The sequence below is a fragment of the Saccopteryx leptura genome, chromosome X (genome assembly GCF_036850995.1).
Source record: "Saccopteryx leptura isolate mSacLep1 chromosome X, mSacLep1_pri_phased_curated, whole genome shotgun sequence".
Lineage (NCBI taxonomy): Eukaryota > Metazoa > Chordata > Mammalia > Chiroptera > Emballonuridae > Saccopteryx > Saccopteryx leptura.
In genome coordinates, this window is record NC_089516.1 from 16,260,341 (window position 1) to 16,279,058 (window position 18,718).

At 45.2% G+C, this 18,718-nt stretch overlaps 1 protein-coding gene across 1 annotated transcript; it reads left to right on the plus strand.

The window, feature by feature from the left end:
- The first annotated feature begins 11,512 nt into the window (after positions 1-11,512).
- On the plus strand, positions 11,513-14,311 carry SAT1 (spermidine/spermine N1-acetyltransferase 1). The gene is made up of 6 exons (XM_066356987.1): positions 11,513-11,776; positions 11,967-12,018; positions 12,108-12,191; positions 13,425-13,526; positions 13,629-13,669; positions 13,801-14,311. Exons 1-6 carry the CDS (start codon positions 11,711-11,713, stop codon positions 13,969-13,971), a joined length of 516 nt encoding a protein of 171 aa, XP_066213084.1. The 5' UTR covers positions 11,513-11,710; the 3' UTR covers positions 13,972-14,311.
- The last annotated feature ends 4,407 nt before the right edge of the window (positions 14,312-18,718 follow it).

Consider the following 18,718-nt stretch of genomic DNA (forward strand, 5'->3'; position numbering starts at 1 on the left):
AAGCAAGCTTTGTCTGTCCTGTGGTGGCAGAGTAGATAAAGCATCAACCTGGAATGCTAAGGTTGCTGGTTCAAAACCCTGGGCCTGCCCGGTCAAGGCACATGCAAGAAGCAGCTACTACGAGTTGATGCGTCCTGCTCCTCCCCCTCCCTTCAAGATGGCCCCCAGGGTGCTGTCTCCCAATGTTTACACCTCTGTGATCCTCTGCTTGAGTGTGGGCAGGACCTGTGATTTGCTTTCTTTTTTGTGTGTGTGACAGAGACAGAGAGAGGGACAGATAGGGACAGACAGACAGGAAGGGAAAGAGATAAGAAGCATCAATTGTTCGCTGCAGCACCTTAGCTATTCATTGATTGCTTTCTCACATGTGCCTTGAAAGGGGTGAGGCTCCAGCAGAGTGAGTGACCCCTTGCTCAAGCCAGCGACCTTGGGCTTCAAGCCAGCAACCTCTGGGCTCAAGCCAGTGACTATGGGGTCATGTCTATGATCCTATGCTCAAGCCAGCGACCCTGCACTCAAGCTGGTGAGCCCGCACTCAAACCAGATGAGCCCACACTCAATCTGGCAGCCTCAGGGTTTCGAACCTCAGTCCTCTGCATCCCAATCCAGCATTCTATCCACTGCGCCACCACCTGGTTAGGTATGATTTGCTTTTAATAAACAGAATATGCTGAAGGTGATAGGTTGTCACTCCCATGATGTTGTTGCATTATGTGAAACTCTGTTGCCAGGCAATGAAAGCAAAATAGACAAATGAGACTATATCAAATTTTAAAACCTTTGCACTTTATTATTTTTTATTTTTTTTGTATTTTTCCAAAGTTGGAAACGAGGAGGCAGTCAGACAGACTCCTGCATGCGCCCAACCGGGATCCACCCGGCATGCCCACCAGGGAGCGATGCTCTGCCCATCTGGGGGTCACTCTGTTGCAACCAGAGCCATTCTAGCGCCTGAGGCAGAGGCCATGGAGCCATCCTCAGTGCCCGGGCCAACTTTGCTCCACTGGAGCCTTGGCTGTGGGAGGAGAAGAGAGAGACAGAGAGGAAGGAGAGGGGGAGGGGTGGAGAAGCAGATAGGCGCTTCTCCTGTGTGCCCTAGCCAGGAATCGAACCCAGGACTCCTGCACGCCAGGCTGACGCTCTACCACTGAGTCAATTGGCCAGGGCAACCTTTGCACTTTAAATAAAACAACCAACAGAGTAAAAAAGCAACCTACTGAATGGGATAAAATATATATTTTTAGAGAGAAAGACACATAGACAGACAGGAAGGGAGAGAGATGAGAAGCATCTACTCATAGTTGCATCACTTTAGTTGTTCATTGATTGCTTCTCCTACATGCCTGACCAGAGGGCTCCAGCCAAGCCAGTGACCCCTTGCTCAAGCCAGTGACCTTGGGCTCAATCCAGCAACCTTTGGCTTCAATCCAGCAACCTTTGGACTCAAGCCAGTGACTTTGGGATCATGTTGATGATCCCACGTTCAAGCTGGCAACCTCAGGGTTTCAAACCTGAGTTCTCAGTGTCCCAGGTCAACGCTCTATCCACTGAGCTACAACCTGATCAGGAGGGAGAAAATATTTGCAAATCACATCTCTGATAAGAAGTTAATATGCAGAATACAAAAAGAGCTCAACAACAACAACAAAAACACCTGATTTTAAAATGGGAAAGAATTTGAATAGACGGCTCTCCAAAAAAGATATAGAAATGGCCAACAAGCATATAAAAAGATGTTCAAAGAGGGTTGGAAAGTAGTAAAGGTAAAGAGGGTCAAATATATAGTGACAGGCCCTGGCCGGTTGGCTCAGTGGTAGAGCGTCGGCCTGGCGCCTGGCGTGCAGAAGTCCCGGGTTCGATTCCCGGCCAGGGCACACAGGAGAAGCGCCCATCTGCTTCTCCACCCTCCCCCTCTCCTTCCTCTCTGTCTCTCTCTTCCCCTCCCGCAGGGAGGCTCCATTGAAGCAAAGATGGCCTGGGCGCTGGGGATGGCTCCTTGGCCTCTGCCCCAGGCGCTAGAGTGGCTCTAGTCACGACAGAGTGATGCCCCAGAGGGGCAGAGCATCGCCCCCTGGTGGGCAGAGCGTCGCCCCCTGGTGGGTGTGCTGGGTGGATCCCGGCTGGGCGCATGCAGGAGTCTGTCTGACTGTCTATCCCCGTTTCCAGCTTCAGAAAAATACAAAAAATATATATAGTGACAGAAAATGAATATACAGATCACATATCATAGAAATGTACACTGGAAACCTATATAATCTTATTAACCAATGTCACCCCAATAAATTTAATTTTTAAAAAGATATTCAACATCACTAATCATCAGAGAAATGCAAATCAAAATCACAATGATATATTACCTCACACCTATTGGGATGACTACTATCCAAAAAATAAAAAGACAAGCCTAGAACATAACAAGTGCTGGCAAAGATGTGGAGAAAGGGGAGCCCTTATGCACTGTTGGTGGGATTATAAAATAGTGTAGCCTCTATAAAAAATACTACAGAGGTTCCTCAAAAAATTCAAACCATAACTACCATATGATCAGCAATCCTACTATAGATATATATCCAAAAGAATTGAAAACAGGGTCTTTTTTTAATGTTTATTTTATTGAGAGAGAGAGAGAGAGAGGTACAGGAACTATTCCTGCATGTGCCCTCACCAGGGATTGAACCAGCAACCTCTGTGCTTCAGGACAATGTTCTAACCAATCGAGCTATCCAGCCAGCATGAAAACAGGATCTTGAAGAGATATTTGCACCCCGATATTCATTGAACCATTATTCATAATTATCAAAAGATGGAAGGAACTGGAATGTCCACTAATGGATAAAGAAATGTGGTATATACGTATAATGGAACATTATTCGGCCTTGAAAAGGGAAATTTATATGTTAAGCTACAACATGAATGAATCTTGAGGACATTATACTCAGTGAAATAAGACAGTCACAGAAAGACACTGTGTGATTCCACTTACATGAGGTAGGTCTAAAGTACATACTCACCCCGGCCAGACAGCTCGGTTGGTTAGAGCATTGTCCAGAAGTGTAGAGGTTGCTGGTTTGATCCCTGATCAGGGCACAGACAGGAACACACCAATGTTCTTGTCTTTCTCTCCCTTCCTCTCTCTCTCTTCCCTCCTTTATTGCTAAAATCAATTTTTTAAGAAGTACATACTCAAACTCATAGAGACAGAGAGAAGAATGTTGGTTACCAGGGGCTGAGGGAGAGGGCAATGGGGAGTCGTTCAATGCATACATACAGAGTTTCACTTATACAACTTCTAGAGATCTGTTACCCAATAATATGCATTTAGTTAGCACTCCTACATACATATAAATGGTTAAGATGGTCAATTTTTTAATGGTTATGTGAGGTTTTTTCACACAAAGCAGACTGTATCTTGCCAGCAGACTACTCTAACGATTTTCCTTGCTGGCTTGATGAAGTAAACGGCCATACTGGGTGAGCCAAGGTGACAAGAACAGCAGGCAGCTTTGAAGAACAACGGGCAGCCTCAACCGACACACAGCAAGAAGCCAAGGCCCTTTGTCCAGGAAGGAACTCTGGCAATGTCCACAGGCTAAGCTCGCAAGCGCATTCTTTCATGGTCACACTCCCACGTGAGAATGCAGCCTGGTTGACGCCCCGGGCTAAGCCAAGCCCCGCCTCCTAAAACTAGAAACCACAATAATACATGCCTGTAAATTAAGCCACTAGATTTGCATTAATTTACGTGACAACAGATGATTAATACAAAAGAGATGCTGTAAGACAACTGTTACTGGACTAAAAGGGCTGGTTCACCTGCCTGCAACCAACCAAGTCCCATCACATGCGAACAGGAGCTTGCAGCAAAGAACCTCAAGATTTCTAGTTAAGGAAATGGCACCAAACTTGGAATCAGGTGAGTGACCACTCTAAGACCTAGTTCCCAGGTAGGGGTACATCATCAGTACAGCTGGTGCAGATCTCAGCATGGCACTCCTTACTCTGTTTTTGCCACTTTTCTGGGGCTAGAGCTGATATCCAACTGAGCCCCAGATGTTCTCTCTAGTTTGACTGAAACTCTGTCTCTGGGGTCAACAGCTCCAAGGCTTTGTTCCCAAGATTCTTTGATGTTCATAAGAACATCACTGTCCTGAGGGCTGAATGCTTACGAGGAGTGGACGTGCAAGGGAGGAGGCGCCAGGTGAGTCAGGGGTTGGATGAGGCCTGTTTGAATGGAAAGGAAAGAAAGGAGACGAGGTCATAGGAAAGAAATGAAGCATCTGCGCGGTTACACAACCTGCTTGCAAAGAGCTGCCTCGCCATTGTGAAACCTTGAAATAAAACGTATTCATAGACTAGACCAATGACCAATCTTAAGTCATAAACAAAACCAATACACAAGACCAATCTTAAGTCATGAACATTCATAGCCTTGGAATATGTCCATGTCTTTGTCAAAAATCACTCAGCCTCTATATCTGGTTTCCAGGGGGCCATCTCTGTGGACTGTGGAAAACGGCCAGTGTGCTCGCCTCGCCACATAGAGCACTAGACAGGAAGAGAAGCGCCATAATCATATCTGTTCAACTTCAACCAAAGGGTCTCTCTGGTCTGTCTGCCACAACTTTCTGTGATCTTCAGTAAGAGAGCCCCATGGATTGTCATTCTAACAGCTGGGGATAGATAGAGGCCACCAAGGCAAATAGGTCTCATCTTATAAATAGATCAGGGCAGCTTGGGATGACTCCTTACCCCGGGGGGGGGGGATCTCTGCCCCTGTCTACTGATACAGCCTTTCAGCCTTTGGTTTGCTGTAGGTGTTCCTGTGCGAGGGTCAGAGATGAGCAGCGCTGGGCACACCCACGAGAATTCAAGCACGATCACCCTATACAGCAGGGGTCCCCAAACTACGGCCCACGGGCCACATGCGGCCCCCTGAGGCCATTTATCCAGCCCCCGCTGCACTTCCGGAAGGGGCACTTCTTTTATTGGTGGTCAGTGAGAGGAGCATAGTTCCCATTGAAATACTGGTCAGTTTGTTGATTTAAATTTACTTGTTCTTTATTTTAAATATTGTATTTGTTCCCATTTTGTTTTTTTATTTTAAAATAAGATATGTGCAGTGTGCATAGGGATTTGTTCATAGTTGTTTTTTTTATAGTCCGGCCCTCCCAACTGTCTGAGGGACAGTGAACTGGCCCCCTGTGTAAAAAGTTTGGGGACCCCTGCTATACAGTATCTGCATCTTCCCAAACAGCATTTACCATGCCAACCTCCCTCTCTGGCCAAGGGGCTACTTATCCCTCCTTCTCTTTCTTCTTTATTGATTGATATTTTTGAGAGGGGGTGAGAGAGAGTGAAAGAAATATTGATTTGTTGTTCCACTTATTTATGCATTCTTTGGTTGATTCTTGTGTGTGCCCTGACTGGGGATTGAACCCACAACCTTAAATGTATTGGGACGATGTTCTAACCAACTGATCTGCCCGGCCAGGGCCTCCAGTTTTCTTGTATACATTGCTGTAATAAACAGAAAGATAATGACACCTTTCATCACAGTTTAATAGGCATGTTGGATAGCTTCACTTTGGCACCAAAACCAACAGAATTCCTTCCTTCCCAGCTCTACCCCTTCCCAGCTCTGACGTTTTTGTAACCCAGCTGAGCCTCCCCTTTGCTCAGCAGTAAAGATGGGGCTAACATTACCCATTTTGCAACAGTTGTAAGGAACAATGAGTGTGAATCACCCAGGAAGTGCCTTGCATTTCCCTTCCTATTCTCCCCGACTCAAACCGAGTTACTGGAATGCTTTCTCACAAAGATTAATTATGTTGTAGTACACTACATACAAACCTCTAAAACTAAACTGTATACCTTGAGGGCCAGTTTCAAAACTTAGTTCTGCTTTATAACCCCCAAGTACCTAGCACAAGACAATAAATATTTTTTGATTTGTTGACTCATTAACCAAGTTAAAGTATTCCAAATGCTCAGCAGTTTATCCATTTTTTATGCAGTTTTAAACATATGCATTCCAATATCAAGAGGGGTTACTGTTGGTCACCCATTGCATTTATCTATGATTCACTGCCATGAAGAAAATGAAGATGTCTTAGGGTTCTAAGCTTCTGCACATGCACAAACACAACCACAACAGGCTTTCTTTAGCCATCTGTTTTTCATGACAGGCTCTTCTTGTCATAAGGACAAAGTAAAGCATAAGAGCACAAAAAATTGGAAAAACAAAATAAATAGAAAAAAGATGGTCCTCGCCCTGGCCGGTTGGCTCAGCGGTAGAGCGTCGGCCTGGCGTGCGGGGGACCTGGGTTCGATTCCCGGCCAGGGCACATAGGAGAAGCGCCCATTTGCTTCTCCACCCCCCGCCTCCTTCCTCTCTGTCTCTCTCTTCCCCTCCCGCAGCCAAGGCTCCATTGGAGCAAAGATGGCCCGGGCGCTGGGGATGGCTCCTTGGCCTCTGCCCCAGGCGCTAGAGTGGCTCTGGTCGCGGCAGAGCATCGCCCCTGGTGGGCAGAGCTTCGCCCCTGGTGGGCGTGCTGGGTGGATCCCGGTCGGGCGCATGCGGGAGTCTGTCTGACTGTCTCTCCCCATTTCCAGCTTCAGAAAAATACAATATATATATATATATATATATATATATATATATATATATATATATATATATATATATGGTCCTGGCTGGTAAGCTCAGTTGTAGAGCATCAGCCTGGCATGTGGATGTCCCAGGTTCAATTCCCAGTCAGGACATACAGGAGAAGTGCCCATCTGCTTCTCCACCCCTCCCCCTCTTGCATCTCTCTCCCTCCCTCTCTCTCTCTCTCTCTCTCTCCCCCCCCCCCACTCCTACAGCATGGCTCATTTGGAGCAAGTTGGCCCCAGAAGCTGAGGATGGCTCCATGGCCTCTGCCTCAGGCGCTAAGAAGATCTTGGTTACTGAGCAATGGAGCAATGCCCCAGATGGGCAGAGCATCATCCTCTAGTGGGCTTGTGGGTGGACCCTGGTCAGGGCACATGCGGGAGTCTGTCTCTACCTCACCTCCTCTCACGGAATAAAAAGAAAAGAAAAAATATGCCTGACCTGTGGTGGTGCAGTGGATAAAGCGTCAACCTGGATCACTGAGGTTGCCGGTTCAAAATCCCAGGTTTGCCTGGTCAAGGCACATATGGGAGTTGATGCTTCCTTCTCCTCCTCCCTTCTCTCTAAAAATGAATAAATCTTAAAAAATATGTATGGCCTGACCTGTGGTGGTGCAGTGGATAAAGCGTCGACCTGGAAATGCTGAGGTCGCCGGTTCGAAACCCTGGGCTTGCCTGGTCAAGGCACATATGGGACTTGATGCTTCCTGCTCCTCCTTCCCCCTTCTCTCACTCTCTCTCCTCTCTAAAAATTAATAATAATAAAAAAAGACACTTTAAAAAATATGTATGTATATAATGCATTTTAGTGAAACCATCAATATTCTGAAAAATTAAGTAACCTAAACCAGAAATGGTTTGTTTTTACTTCAAGTAGGCAGCTATCACTACAGCTTAGTCATGGAGGTCTACTTTACAGTCATCAGTAAATCGGTAACAAGTTCTCCTAAGTCCTCCTGCATGTTAGACCAAAGCAGTGGAGGCAAGAACCTATGAATGATCATCCATGTGTCATGGTGTCAGGAAGGACACCACCTGCAATAGCTTAGACCAGTGGTAGTCAATCTGGTCCCTACTGCCCATTAGTGGGCATTCCAGCTTTCATGGTGAGCGGTAGTGGAGCAACCAAAGTATAAATAAAAAGATAGATTTAACTATAGTAAGTTGTTTTATAAAGATTTATTCTGCCAAACTTAGCGAAAATCCAACATAAAGTACTTGGTAAGTAATTATTATTATATGCTTTAACTTGCTGTAACTCTGCTTTATAAATTTTATAAAGTAAAGTTACTTCCCTGCTTTATAAATCACCATTACTGGGGAACCAGTGAGCGGTTAGAAAATTTTACTAACCAAGATACAAAAGTGGGTGGTAGGTATAAAAAGGTTGACTACCCCTGGCTTAGACAATTGAGAATCAACGATATTTTTAAAGATGATTGAGAAATCTGAACATATGTACCCTGATTTATCAATGTCACCCCATTAAAATTAATTTTTTTTTGTATTTTTCTGAAGCTGGAAACGGAGAGAGACAGTCAGACAGACTCCCGCATGCGCCCGACCGGGTTCCACCCGGCACGCCCACCAGGGGCGACACTCTGCCCACCAGGGGGCGATGCTCTGCCCCTCCAGGGCGTCGCTCTGCTGCGACCAGAGCCACTCTAGCGCCTGGGGCAGAGGCCAAGGAGCCATCCCCAGTGCCCGGGCCATCTTTGCTCCAATGGAGCCCTGGCTGCGGGAGGGGAAGAGAGAGACAGAGAGGAAAGAGCGGGGGAAGTGGAGAAGCAAATGGCTGCCTCTCCCATGTGTCCTGGCCGGGAATCGAACCCGGGTCCCCCGCATGCCAGGCTGACGCTCTACCACTGAGCCAACTGGCCAGGGCTCCCATTAAAATTAATTTTTTTAAAAAAGATGATTGAGAAAGATATTTTGTAAACTGCCACGATGACTCGCTATGCATGACATCCTCAGAGGGTGGAAACGTAACAGGGAACCTCCTTTTGCTTTCTTTTCTACATATAGGATGTTCCCAGCAAAGGCTGAAAACCACTTGCTGAAATTTTTTGGGGGGGAGGAGGGTATTTGATGATTGTTCAACCTCTCATTTTCAAGACGAAAACACAATCTGGGCAGATAGCTCAGTTAGTCTGAGCACTGTCCCGAAGCACACAGGTTGCCAGTTTGATCCCTGGCCAAGACACATACAGGTACAGATTGACGTTCCTGTCTCTCCCACTCTCTCCCTTCCTCTCACCAAAATCAATAAATAAAGGCTGAAAACACTGCAGGCCCCTTTGGTGCTTTCTCTTTTTAAATTTTGTTTTTATTGATTTTTAGAGAGAGAGGATGAGAGGGGGGGGAATATCAATTTGTTGTTCTGCTCATGTATGCGTTCATTGGTTGATCCTTATATGTGCCCTGATCGGAGATTGAACCTGCAACGTTGGTGCTTCAGGACTATGCTTTACTGAGCTACCTGGACCAGAGGCTACGCTTTCTCTTTGACTCATTCAGAAACCCAGGCAGGGCAGCTGAAGCAAGACCCTCAGGAAGGTCTGTCTGGAAAAGTGGGTTGTAAAAGGAAAACTCTATCTGCAAGAGGCTTCAATACTTGTTCCAGTCGGTACAATCCAGGAATAGCTATATTATTATTATTATTTTGAGAGAGAGAGAGGGAGGAAGGGAGAGAGACAGGAACATTAAGCTGCTCCTGTAAGTGCCCTGACTGGGGAATTGAACTGGCAACCTCTGTGCTCTGGGACAACACTCCAACCAACCAAGCTATCCTGCCAGGGCTTAATTTTTATTGATTTTTAGAGAGACAGAGAGAGGAAGGGAAAGAGAGGGCAGGGGGAAGGGAAGCATTTGTTCTTCTACTCAGTCGTGCATTCATTGGTTGCTTCCTGTGTGTGCCCTGACCAGGACTCAAACCCACAACCTTGTTTTGGGACAACGCTCTTAACTGACTTAAGCTAACAAGCCAGGGCCAACATTCTAATCCAACTTTTATCAAACATTTTGCTCTCAGAACATTTAAAAAGTTATTGAATGTAAAAATGCTTATCTTCATAAATGTCAGAATACACAAACACACACTCATTTGTCGCCAGAGCAAGGCTATCATCACACATCCTGAAAATTTATAATTATCTCAAAATAAATAAAATGTAAAGGGTAAAGAGAAGCACAGAAGATGGAGCAAGTAAGGATTACAACAACTCTCAAAAGCAATGGAATTCAAAGATAGTCAGATGTCATCAATATGCTGAAAGGAAATAACTTCCAACCTCAAATTCTAGCCTGGCCTGTGGTGGTGCAATGGATATAGCATAGACCTGGAACACTGAGGTCGCGGGTTCAAAACCTTGCACTTGCCCAGTCAAGGCACACACAACAAGCAATCAATGAACAACTAAAGTAGAGCAACCAGGAGTTGAAACTTCTTGTCCCCCTCTCTTCTCTCTGTAAAAATCAATAAATATTTTACAAAACAATCTGAAAGCAGTAAAATAATTCCTTGAAGAATTTTAAGTTGAATTAAAGACATTTAAGGCCCTGGCTGGTTGGCTCAGTGGTAGAGCGTCAGCCTGGCGTGCAGGAGTCCCAGGTTCGATTCCCGGCCAGGACACACAGGAGAAGCACCCATCTGCTTCTCCACCCCTCCCCCTCTCCTTCCTCTCTATCTCTCTCTTCCCCTCCCGCAGCCAAGGCTCCATTGGAGCAAAGTTGGCCCGGGCACTGAGGATGGCTCCAATGCCTCTGCCTCAGGTGTTAGAATGGCTCTGGTCGCAACAGAGTGACGCCCCAGATGGGCAGAGCATCGCCCCTGGTGGGCATGCCGGGTGGATCCCGGTCAGGTGCATGCAGGAGTCTGTCTCTCTGCCTCCCCGTTTCCAACTTCAGAAAAATATAAAAAAATAAAAAATAAAAATAAATAAAGACATTTAGATAAGCAAAACACAATTTTTCAAAATGACACCCTCACTAAAGGAAATTATGAAGAGTGTACCTCAGGCAGAAGGAGTGTTTCCACAGGACGATCAGAGATTTAAGAAGGGAAAAAAGTATAAAAAAGCATTCTGTTAACTCTAAAAATTACAAGTACTGGATGAGGAGGGGAGGGTTACTGAGCAATCCAAATATGTAGTTTACCTTAGGAAATTCTAGGAAACATGAGAACATCCAGGCCCTGGCTGCATAGCCCAGTTGGTTAGAGCACATACAAGAATCAACTAATGAATGCATAAATAAGAGGAACAACAAATCCGGGTTTCTCTCTCTCCCTCTCTCTCTAAAGTAAGTTTTAAAAAACTCTTTTTACAAGCACCCATTCCTTTAGTCATCTGAGTGATGACTAAATCACACATCAGGTTGCCCCTGGAAAATTCCAGAGAGATTGAAAAAGGCAAATGACGTGTTAGTATTATTATGAAACCAGTTTTGACACTCCCTGAAAGGATCTTGTAACCCAAAGAGTCCTCCAGATCACACTTTTAGAACCGCTGCTCTAATTCCGCCATTGCCCAGGGCCAGGTCTCCCGAATTTCTTTCCGTGATTGGCCAAGGAAGAAACAGCCAAGTCACTCACTGATTGGAAGAAAAGGGGAACCACTTCCTTTCGCAAAGATAACTGGGGACGCCTAGGCTCCGAGGTCGGGCTTCCGGGCAGGCCCCGGAAGACGCCGCTAGAGGGCGCCGCCGGAGTGCCAGCCGTGCGCCTCGCCGCCCCCGCCCCCGCCGGACGGTTCACACGCGCACCGGAAGAGAGGGAGGTGCCCGAAAAAAGGGGCGGGCGCATCCTCATTGGACGAGGTGGCACCGCCTCACGGCCCGGGGCGGTGCTTCTTCGGGCTGAAAAGCCGGGTAGGCAGCGACCCAACGGGCAGTTGCAGCCCAACGTGAACAAGTGCATTCGCCGCTCACCGAGGCTCCCCGGGTCATGGTGCCAGCCTGACTGAGAAGAGGAAGCTCCCAGGAAACGAATGAAGAACCACTTTCTCCTGTTGTTCAAGTACAGGGGCCTGGTCCGCAAAGGGAAGAGAAGCAAAAGACGAAAATGGCTAAATTCGTGATCCGCCCGGCCACCGCCGCCGACTGCAGTGACATCTTGCGGCTGATCAAGGTAGCGGGGGGCGCGGGCGTTCCCGGGGAGGGACGGTACGGGGGCGCGTTTCCGGCCGATCAGGGTCCCGGGCAGGTCCCCTGCTCCCCCCGCCGCCCCCACCCCCGGTCCCCGGTCCCTGTAGGCTGGCCGGGCCGGAGCCTCTTACTAAGTTTTCTGCATCTTTTCCTTTCTCGGTGCATCGCTTCAGGAACTGGCTAAATATGAATATATGGAAGAACAAGTTATATTAACAGAAAAAGGTAACGCCACAGTGGCGGGGCGGGGGAGGAGCGTCGGTTCCTGTCGCCTTCACCGAGACCAACACTGTCCCTGCTGCCCTTTCTTGCAGATCTGCTGGAGGATGGTTTCGGAGAGCACCCCTTCTACCACTGCCTGGTAGCGGAGGTCTCCAAGGAGCACAGCACTCCGGAAGGTAACCACCCGCCCCTTCCAGAAGCCAGAGAGATCTAGTGTTGTGGAAACGTAGTGTCTGCTGTGTAGAGCCACAGACAACACAGGCCGTAGTTACTGAGAAGTTGGCCAGAAATCATAGCCAGCCAGTGTTCAAACTACTGAGGGAATAAAATAGATGTGCACACTTAACTAGGGTGGGTGAAAAGAGCTGTTTAAGTAAGTATCAGAGTTCCGTGGGGACCAGGAAGAACTTGAGCTGTTTAAAAGTAAGTATCAGTGCTGTGGAGACCTGGAAGACTTACGTATGTCACTTGTTGTAATTCAGTTTCTTAAATGGTTCTTGTTTGACCCTATCGTAACTTTTTTTTTATAATCCTGTTAAATCACTTTTTTTTTAATTTGTCCCAATCTTCAGGTTACAGTCTCTAGCTTCGCCATGTACATGGCCCTTCCGTGTACATGGATGGGCGGGGAGGTAACTAAAAGATCCTTTACACAATAAAGTAGATGATCATGATAAAAATGAGGTAAGGCCCTATTATCACACACTTAAAACACGGTAGATCAGAAATTCTATTCTGCTCGCTTCCTGGGTTTGCAAAGGAGTATAAAATGGCAAGAAAGTTTAATTTGAAACCTTTGCCTCCATTTGGAATTATAGACACCCAATAAACGGGGATCTGATTTTTGCTGGTCCCTATTAACAGGCAGAACAGCAAGAGGAAGTTGTTCGGGTGGGTGCTCAAGTTTTTTTGTTTTGTTTTGTTTTTGTTTTCTGGAGTCTGTTCCCCAAGCTAGAAGAACTGAGCAGAAAAAATAAGGGATGAAGTGTTTTTAGAGAGAGGTGGAGGTTACATAATACCTGTTTCTGGATACCTCCGCTGCTTCTGGCATAAAAACAGGGGTGAGCAAATTGAAAATGTTTTAATTGGAAGGCAAGTTCTGAAATTAAACGTTGCACTTTGGGCCTAATGTCCCGACCTTAAGGAAGCAGAGTTTCTGAACTACAAGTATTTACTATTCTGAACTGCCGTGTAGCCTTATTCCGAAGTCACCATACCACTATATCAATAGGATGTGAATAATGTTTAGTTTAAGACCATAGCAGTTGTGCTCTGGCAAGTAATGAAAGTATTCTCGCTAATACATGCATGTATATTATTTTAAAAAACCTATGGCAGGCTTCAGATTTTGCAACTACAACGTTTATGAATCCGTTTCAACCATTGCTCATGTGATACTCTGATTACAGGACACAGTGTTGTTGGTTTCGCCATGTACTATTTTACCTATGACCCATGGATTGGCAAGCTCTTGTATCTTGAGGACTTCTTCGTAATGAGTGATTATAGAGGTATGGTTGCATTCCTGGGGGTGGTTCTAAAGAGAAATCGGGGACTTGAAGTCCTTTAGGTGCGTTTTTTTGGTTTTTTAATGGTCCTTCTCTTTGTTTTAGGCTTTGGGATAGGATCAGAAATTCTGAAGAATCTAAGCCAGGTACGTCTTGGGTTTTGGCTTCTGGATTTTTTTGAGGGTTACTGGTTATTTTAATGACTGAGTCAAAACTGGGCCCTGGGAAGCGGCTGAAAGATGACGCAGTTTGTGCCTCCTGCCCCCGTGTACAACAGGTTGCCATGAAGTGTCGCTGCAGCAGCATGCACTTCCTGGTAGCAGAGTGGAATGAACCATCTATCAACTTCTACAAAAAGAGAGGTGCTTCTGATCTGTCCAGCGAGGAGGGATGGAGACTCTTCAAGATCGACAAGGAGTACTTGTTAAAAATGGCAGCAGAGGAGTGAGGAGTGCTGGTGTGGACTACACACTTCCATTCTATTTTAGAAAAAATTCTCAACTTATCTTGCTTTCTATCATGTTTGTAGTGAAATAATAGAATGAGCACCCATTCCAAAGCTTTATTACCAGTGGCGTTGTTGCATGTTTCAGATGGAGTCTCTAAGATGGCAGTGCAGTTTGGAGTCAGATTTATTGTTGAACATCTTTTGATAAACAACTGGTGGTGTGATCTTAATGTATATGAAAAACTTCATTCTTGTGAGTCACTTAAATGTGTACAATGTACACACTGGTACTTAGAGTTTCTGTTTTGATTCTTTTTTAATAAACTACCCTTTGATTTCACTTTTCGGTGTAAGCATTTTTACTAATATTCTGTGTCTTAAGACTGTTTTCTTACTGTTGAATGCAAAATAAAAATGGCCAAGAAACCTAACCTAAAACTTTGTAATTGTTTAAACAAATCCGGAAAGCAGCCAGGGTTTTATATGTAGCAACACCAATAAAATAACTTGACATCGATGACACTGGACATTTTACCTGCATAATTTTTGAGAGCTTAGAGACTGACACCCACCATAAGTAAGCCCATTTGTTACACAGGTAAGGAGTTTGAGGGGGGCTTCTAAAACACTAGGGGGAACTAGATCTTGCCCACAACAATGTCATCCTACATAAAATACTGTTCAGAAGGCAAAATGGATCACTTGGCTAACTAGGCAAGCACAGAAATCCCCGTGTGTTTACAGAACACTTCCAAACAGGCCGGAGTTGGACACAGGTCCTAATAAAGGAAATTAGCCCCCTATTTGAAGGGCAGTCAGTGGTACTGTGGGAAAACAATGGCTTTCTAGGAGGAGTGCTTAAAACCACCGGGAGAGAAGAAGTAACAAGTTTTCTCCAGGGTTGAAGATGGAGGGGCATAAGGAAGAGACAATTTTAGATAAGTCAACTCCTTTTATTACTCATTACATTGATCTAAATTCCTAAACCCACTAATTACCCCAATAAGGAAAACGGTAGTTAATAAGAACCATAGTACTGATTTCCAAGATTAATGTTTTCCAAAAGAACTTGACAGATACCTGAAAAACAAGACTCCCTTTCTTCTTTGTGTTCTCCAGGAAATGAATACCGGGCCCTTCAGGGGGAGGTGGCTCTGGCCGGCACTCCTTCGTGTCATTGTGCGCTACGGCTTCCTAAATGAGAAGGCCCAAACAAGTGTGATCCTGTATTGGATTTAATATGGGGGAGATTTGGGATGTACTGGTGGCTCAGACAACCTTCCACCAGAACAGGTTTACAGAGTCTGTTTCAACCAGGGTCCGGCTAGGTGGCAAGTAAGTAAGACACTGGCTAGCTCACAAAAAAGGTGAACTGGAGACATTTTGAAAACTGTTTCGGAAAGTGGACCTCTAAGGAAAACGACATGCTGACTATGGTTAAACATGTGAATAAATTACATTAACCAAGGGACTTAAAATAATGCTGCTTTGTTTTCTCATTCTTCTTAGAGCTTAACCCTAAAGGCCCCGTGTTATCACCACTAACGTTTTTAGGAAGTTTTTGAGTCCAGTTTAAAGAAGTCCCTTAAGCGTAATATGAGAAGCTGAAACCACAGCATTGCTGACAAAATGTTCATCTCAATCACAGACACCTCTTGAAAAAACAATGATAAATCTGTAAAGCTTGAAATCACTGGGCAAGTAAGAAAACACGTTCTGGGGAAATGATGTCAAAGGAAATAAACAATGATAAACCTGGAAAAGGAGAAAAATCCATGTAAGCAACAGTTCTGTAAAGATTACAGTTGCTATTTTATCAAAATATCCCTGGCCCTGGCCAGGTAGCTCCGTTGGTTAGACATTGTCCCGATACGCCAACGTAGCAGGCTCTATCCCCAGTCAGGGCACATACACGACTCAACCAATGAGTGCATAAATAAGTGGAACAACAAATTGATGTGGTTTTTTTTATTTGAAATTTATAGTTTTATGAGGTGAGGTATGAAGCCAAAAGATATTGAGAAGTAGCTTTAAAAGATAAAACACTGAGTAACTCAGCAACGAAAAGAAATGAACAACTGCCTGGCCTGTGATGGTGCAGTGGATAGAGTGTCAACCTGGAATGCTGAGGTCGCTGGTTTGAAACCCTGGTCAAGGCACATAGAACAAGCAAGCAATGACCAACTGAAATGAAGCACCAGGAGTTTATACTTCTCACTCCCCACCCTCTCCTCTTTCTATAAAATCTTTTTTTTTTTTTAAAGAAGAAATGAACAATTAACCCATAGAGCAATGTGGATGAATCTCAAAAACATTATGCTGAGTAAAAGAAATCAGACAGAAAAAAGTGCAAGAGCAGATCAGTGGTTTCCTGGGACACACATTGGTGTTTCTCTCTCTCTCTCCCTCTCCTTCCTCTCTCTAAAAACATGTTTAAATAAAATTTTTAAATACTTATTTGTAAGTTTATTCTAGCCCTTAAAAAAAAACAAATCAGCCTGACCAGGCAGTGGCACAGTCTTATAGACATGACCCCGTGGTTGCTGGCTTGAGCCCAAGGTCGCTGGCTTGAACAAGGGGTCACTCACTCTGCTGTAGCCCCCGGTCAAGGCACATATGAGAAGCAATCAATGAACAACTAAGTTGCCGCAACGAAGAATTGATGCTTCTCTTCTCTCTCTCTTCCTGTCTATTTGTCCCTGTCTGTCCCTCTCTCTGTCTCTCTTTCTAAAGAAACTAAAAAAGATTTTATACAGTTCACCCCTTAACCCCAGTGGATGCTTAAAACCACAGGTAGTACCAGGCCTTACATGTACTATGTGTTTTCCTATACATACAACTGATGATAAAGTGTAATTTCTAAATCGGGCACAGTAAGAGATGACCACCATCACTAATAATAAAACAGAATGATTATAACAACATACTGTAATAAAAGTTATGTGAATGTGACCTGAGTTTCTGTTTCTCTCTCAAAATTTCTTATTGTACTGTACTCATCTTTTCACCAAAAGAAGGCAATTTACAGCTTCCCTTTGGCCAGCGTCACTACTCTTGCACTTTGGGGCCATTATTAAGTTAAATTAGGGTGACTTGGCCTGACTGTGGTGGTGCAGTGGATGAAGGGTCGACCTGGAACACTGAGGTCACTGGTTCAAAACCCTGTGCTTGCCTGGTCAAAGCACATGTGGGAGTTTATGCTTCCTGTTCCTCCTCTCTCTCTCTCTCTCTCTCTCTCTCTCTTTTTCTCTCTCTTCTATCTAAAATTAATAAATAAAATCTTTTTAAAAATTAGACTGACTTGGAGACAAGCACTGTAATGCTGTGACAGTCCATCTGATAGCCCTGATGGCTATAAATCACTAAAGGGTGGGGGCGGTCTATAATGTGGAGATGCAGGACAGACGGACGATTCTTGTCCTGGGTGGGATAGAGCGGGACTGTGCGAGATTTCACCGTGGTACTCAGAACCATGCACAATTTAAAATGTATGAGTCATGTATTTCTGTAATTTTCCACTTAATATTTTTGGGCCGTAGATGACTGTGTAACTGAAACAGTGGAAAGCAAAACCGAAAATAAGGGGGGGCCTATTGCACTATTGAAAGGAGAAGTAGCTGGGTTTGTCTGCAAACAGGCTTGTGACATCCTGCCAGAAATCTGATTACAGGGCCCATAGTAGAGTCATGGTCTGTCAGCCACGGTCTGTCATTGTCCCGGCCATAGCCCAAAATCATCAACTGCTTAGATTTCACAGGACAGCCTTTCCAGGGAAAGAAGGTTGAGTCTTTTCCACAGAAATGCCGAAGCAACAATTGAGAAGAAAACTAATGATTTATGAGTGCCTTACAGCCATTGTACCGCATCCTATGTGTCCCCAACAGGGCCTAGATGGATGGCATTATCACTGCTCCTTGAGATCAGTGGCTGCTCAGTAGAAACTGAGGGAGCTGGCCATGCCTTGGCACACATGTGCCATCCTCCTGACCGCGGCAGACCTGGCTTCCTGTTCAGAGTCTGCAAGTGACCGTGTCTGCTCCGAGGATTCTGTTTGCTTGACTGGCATCATCTTCGTTTTGTTGTTTCATCATCTCTTCCTGTGGACAGTCACCTCAGGGTGACTTGTGCTTCATTGCCATCCTTTTGTGCTGCAAGTCTGGGCTTCAAGCCATCCAGCATCCACAGCTCATGCTGACAGGCCTACACCCTCATTGGATCCACCCCCGTCATCACTGACTTGGATGCCCACCTCTCAAAGACCACCAAATGCCCTCCTTCCTAATGTTCTCCCAGCATCCTATTTCCTCATCACCCCTTTCTTTACTCTTTTTTTATTTTTTATTTTTGAGAGAGATAGAGACAGGAACATTGAGCTGTTCCTATATGGGCCCTGAGCGGTGAATTGAACCAGCAACCTCTGTGCTCCGGGACAACGCTCCAACCAACCTAGCTCTTCGGCCACGGCTTATTTTTTTATTGATTTTTAGAGAGGCAGAGAGAGGAAGGGAGAGAGAGGGGAGGGGAAAGAGAAGCATTTGTTCCACTCAGTCATGCCTTTTTTGGTTGCTTCCCATGTGTGCCCTGACTGGGTATTGAACCCACAACCTTGTTTCGGGATGATCTCTTAACTGACTGAGCTAACTGGCCAGAGCACCTTTCTTTCTTGGGGCTCACATTGGTCCAGAAGATGTTTTAGTGGCTTCCACATGATTATCAATAATATATCAACAATAATATCAATGATAAT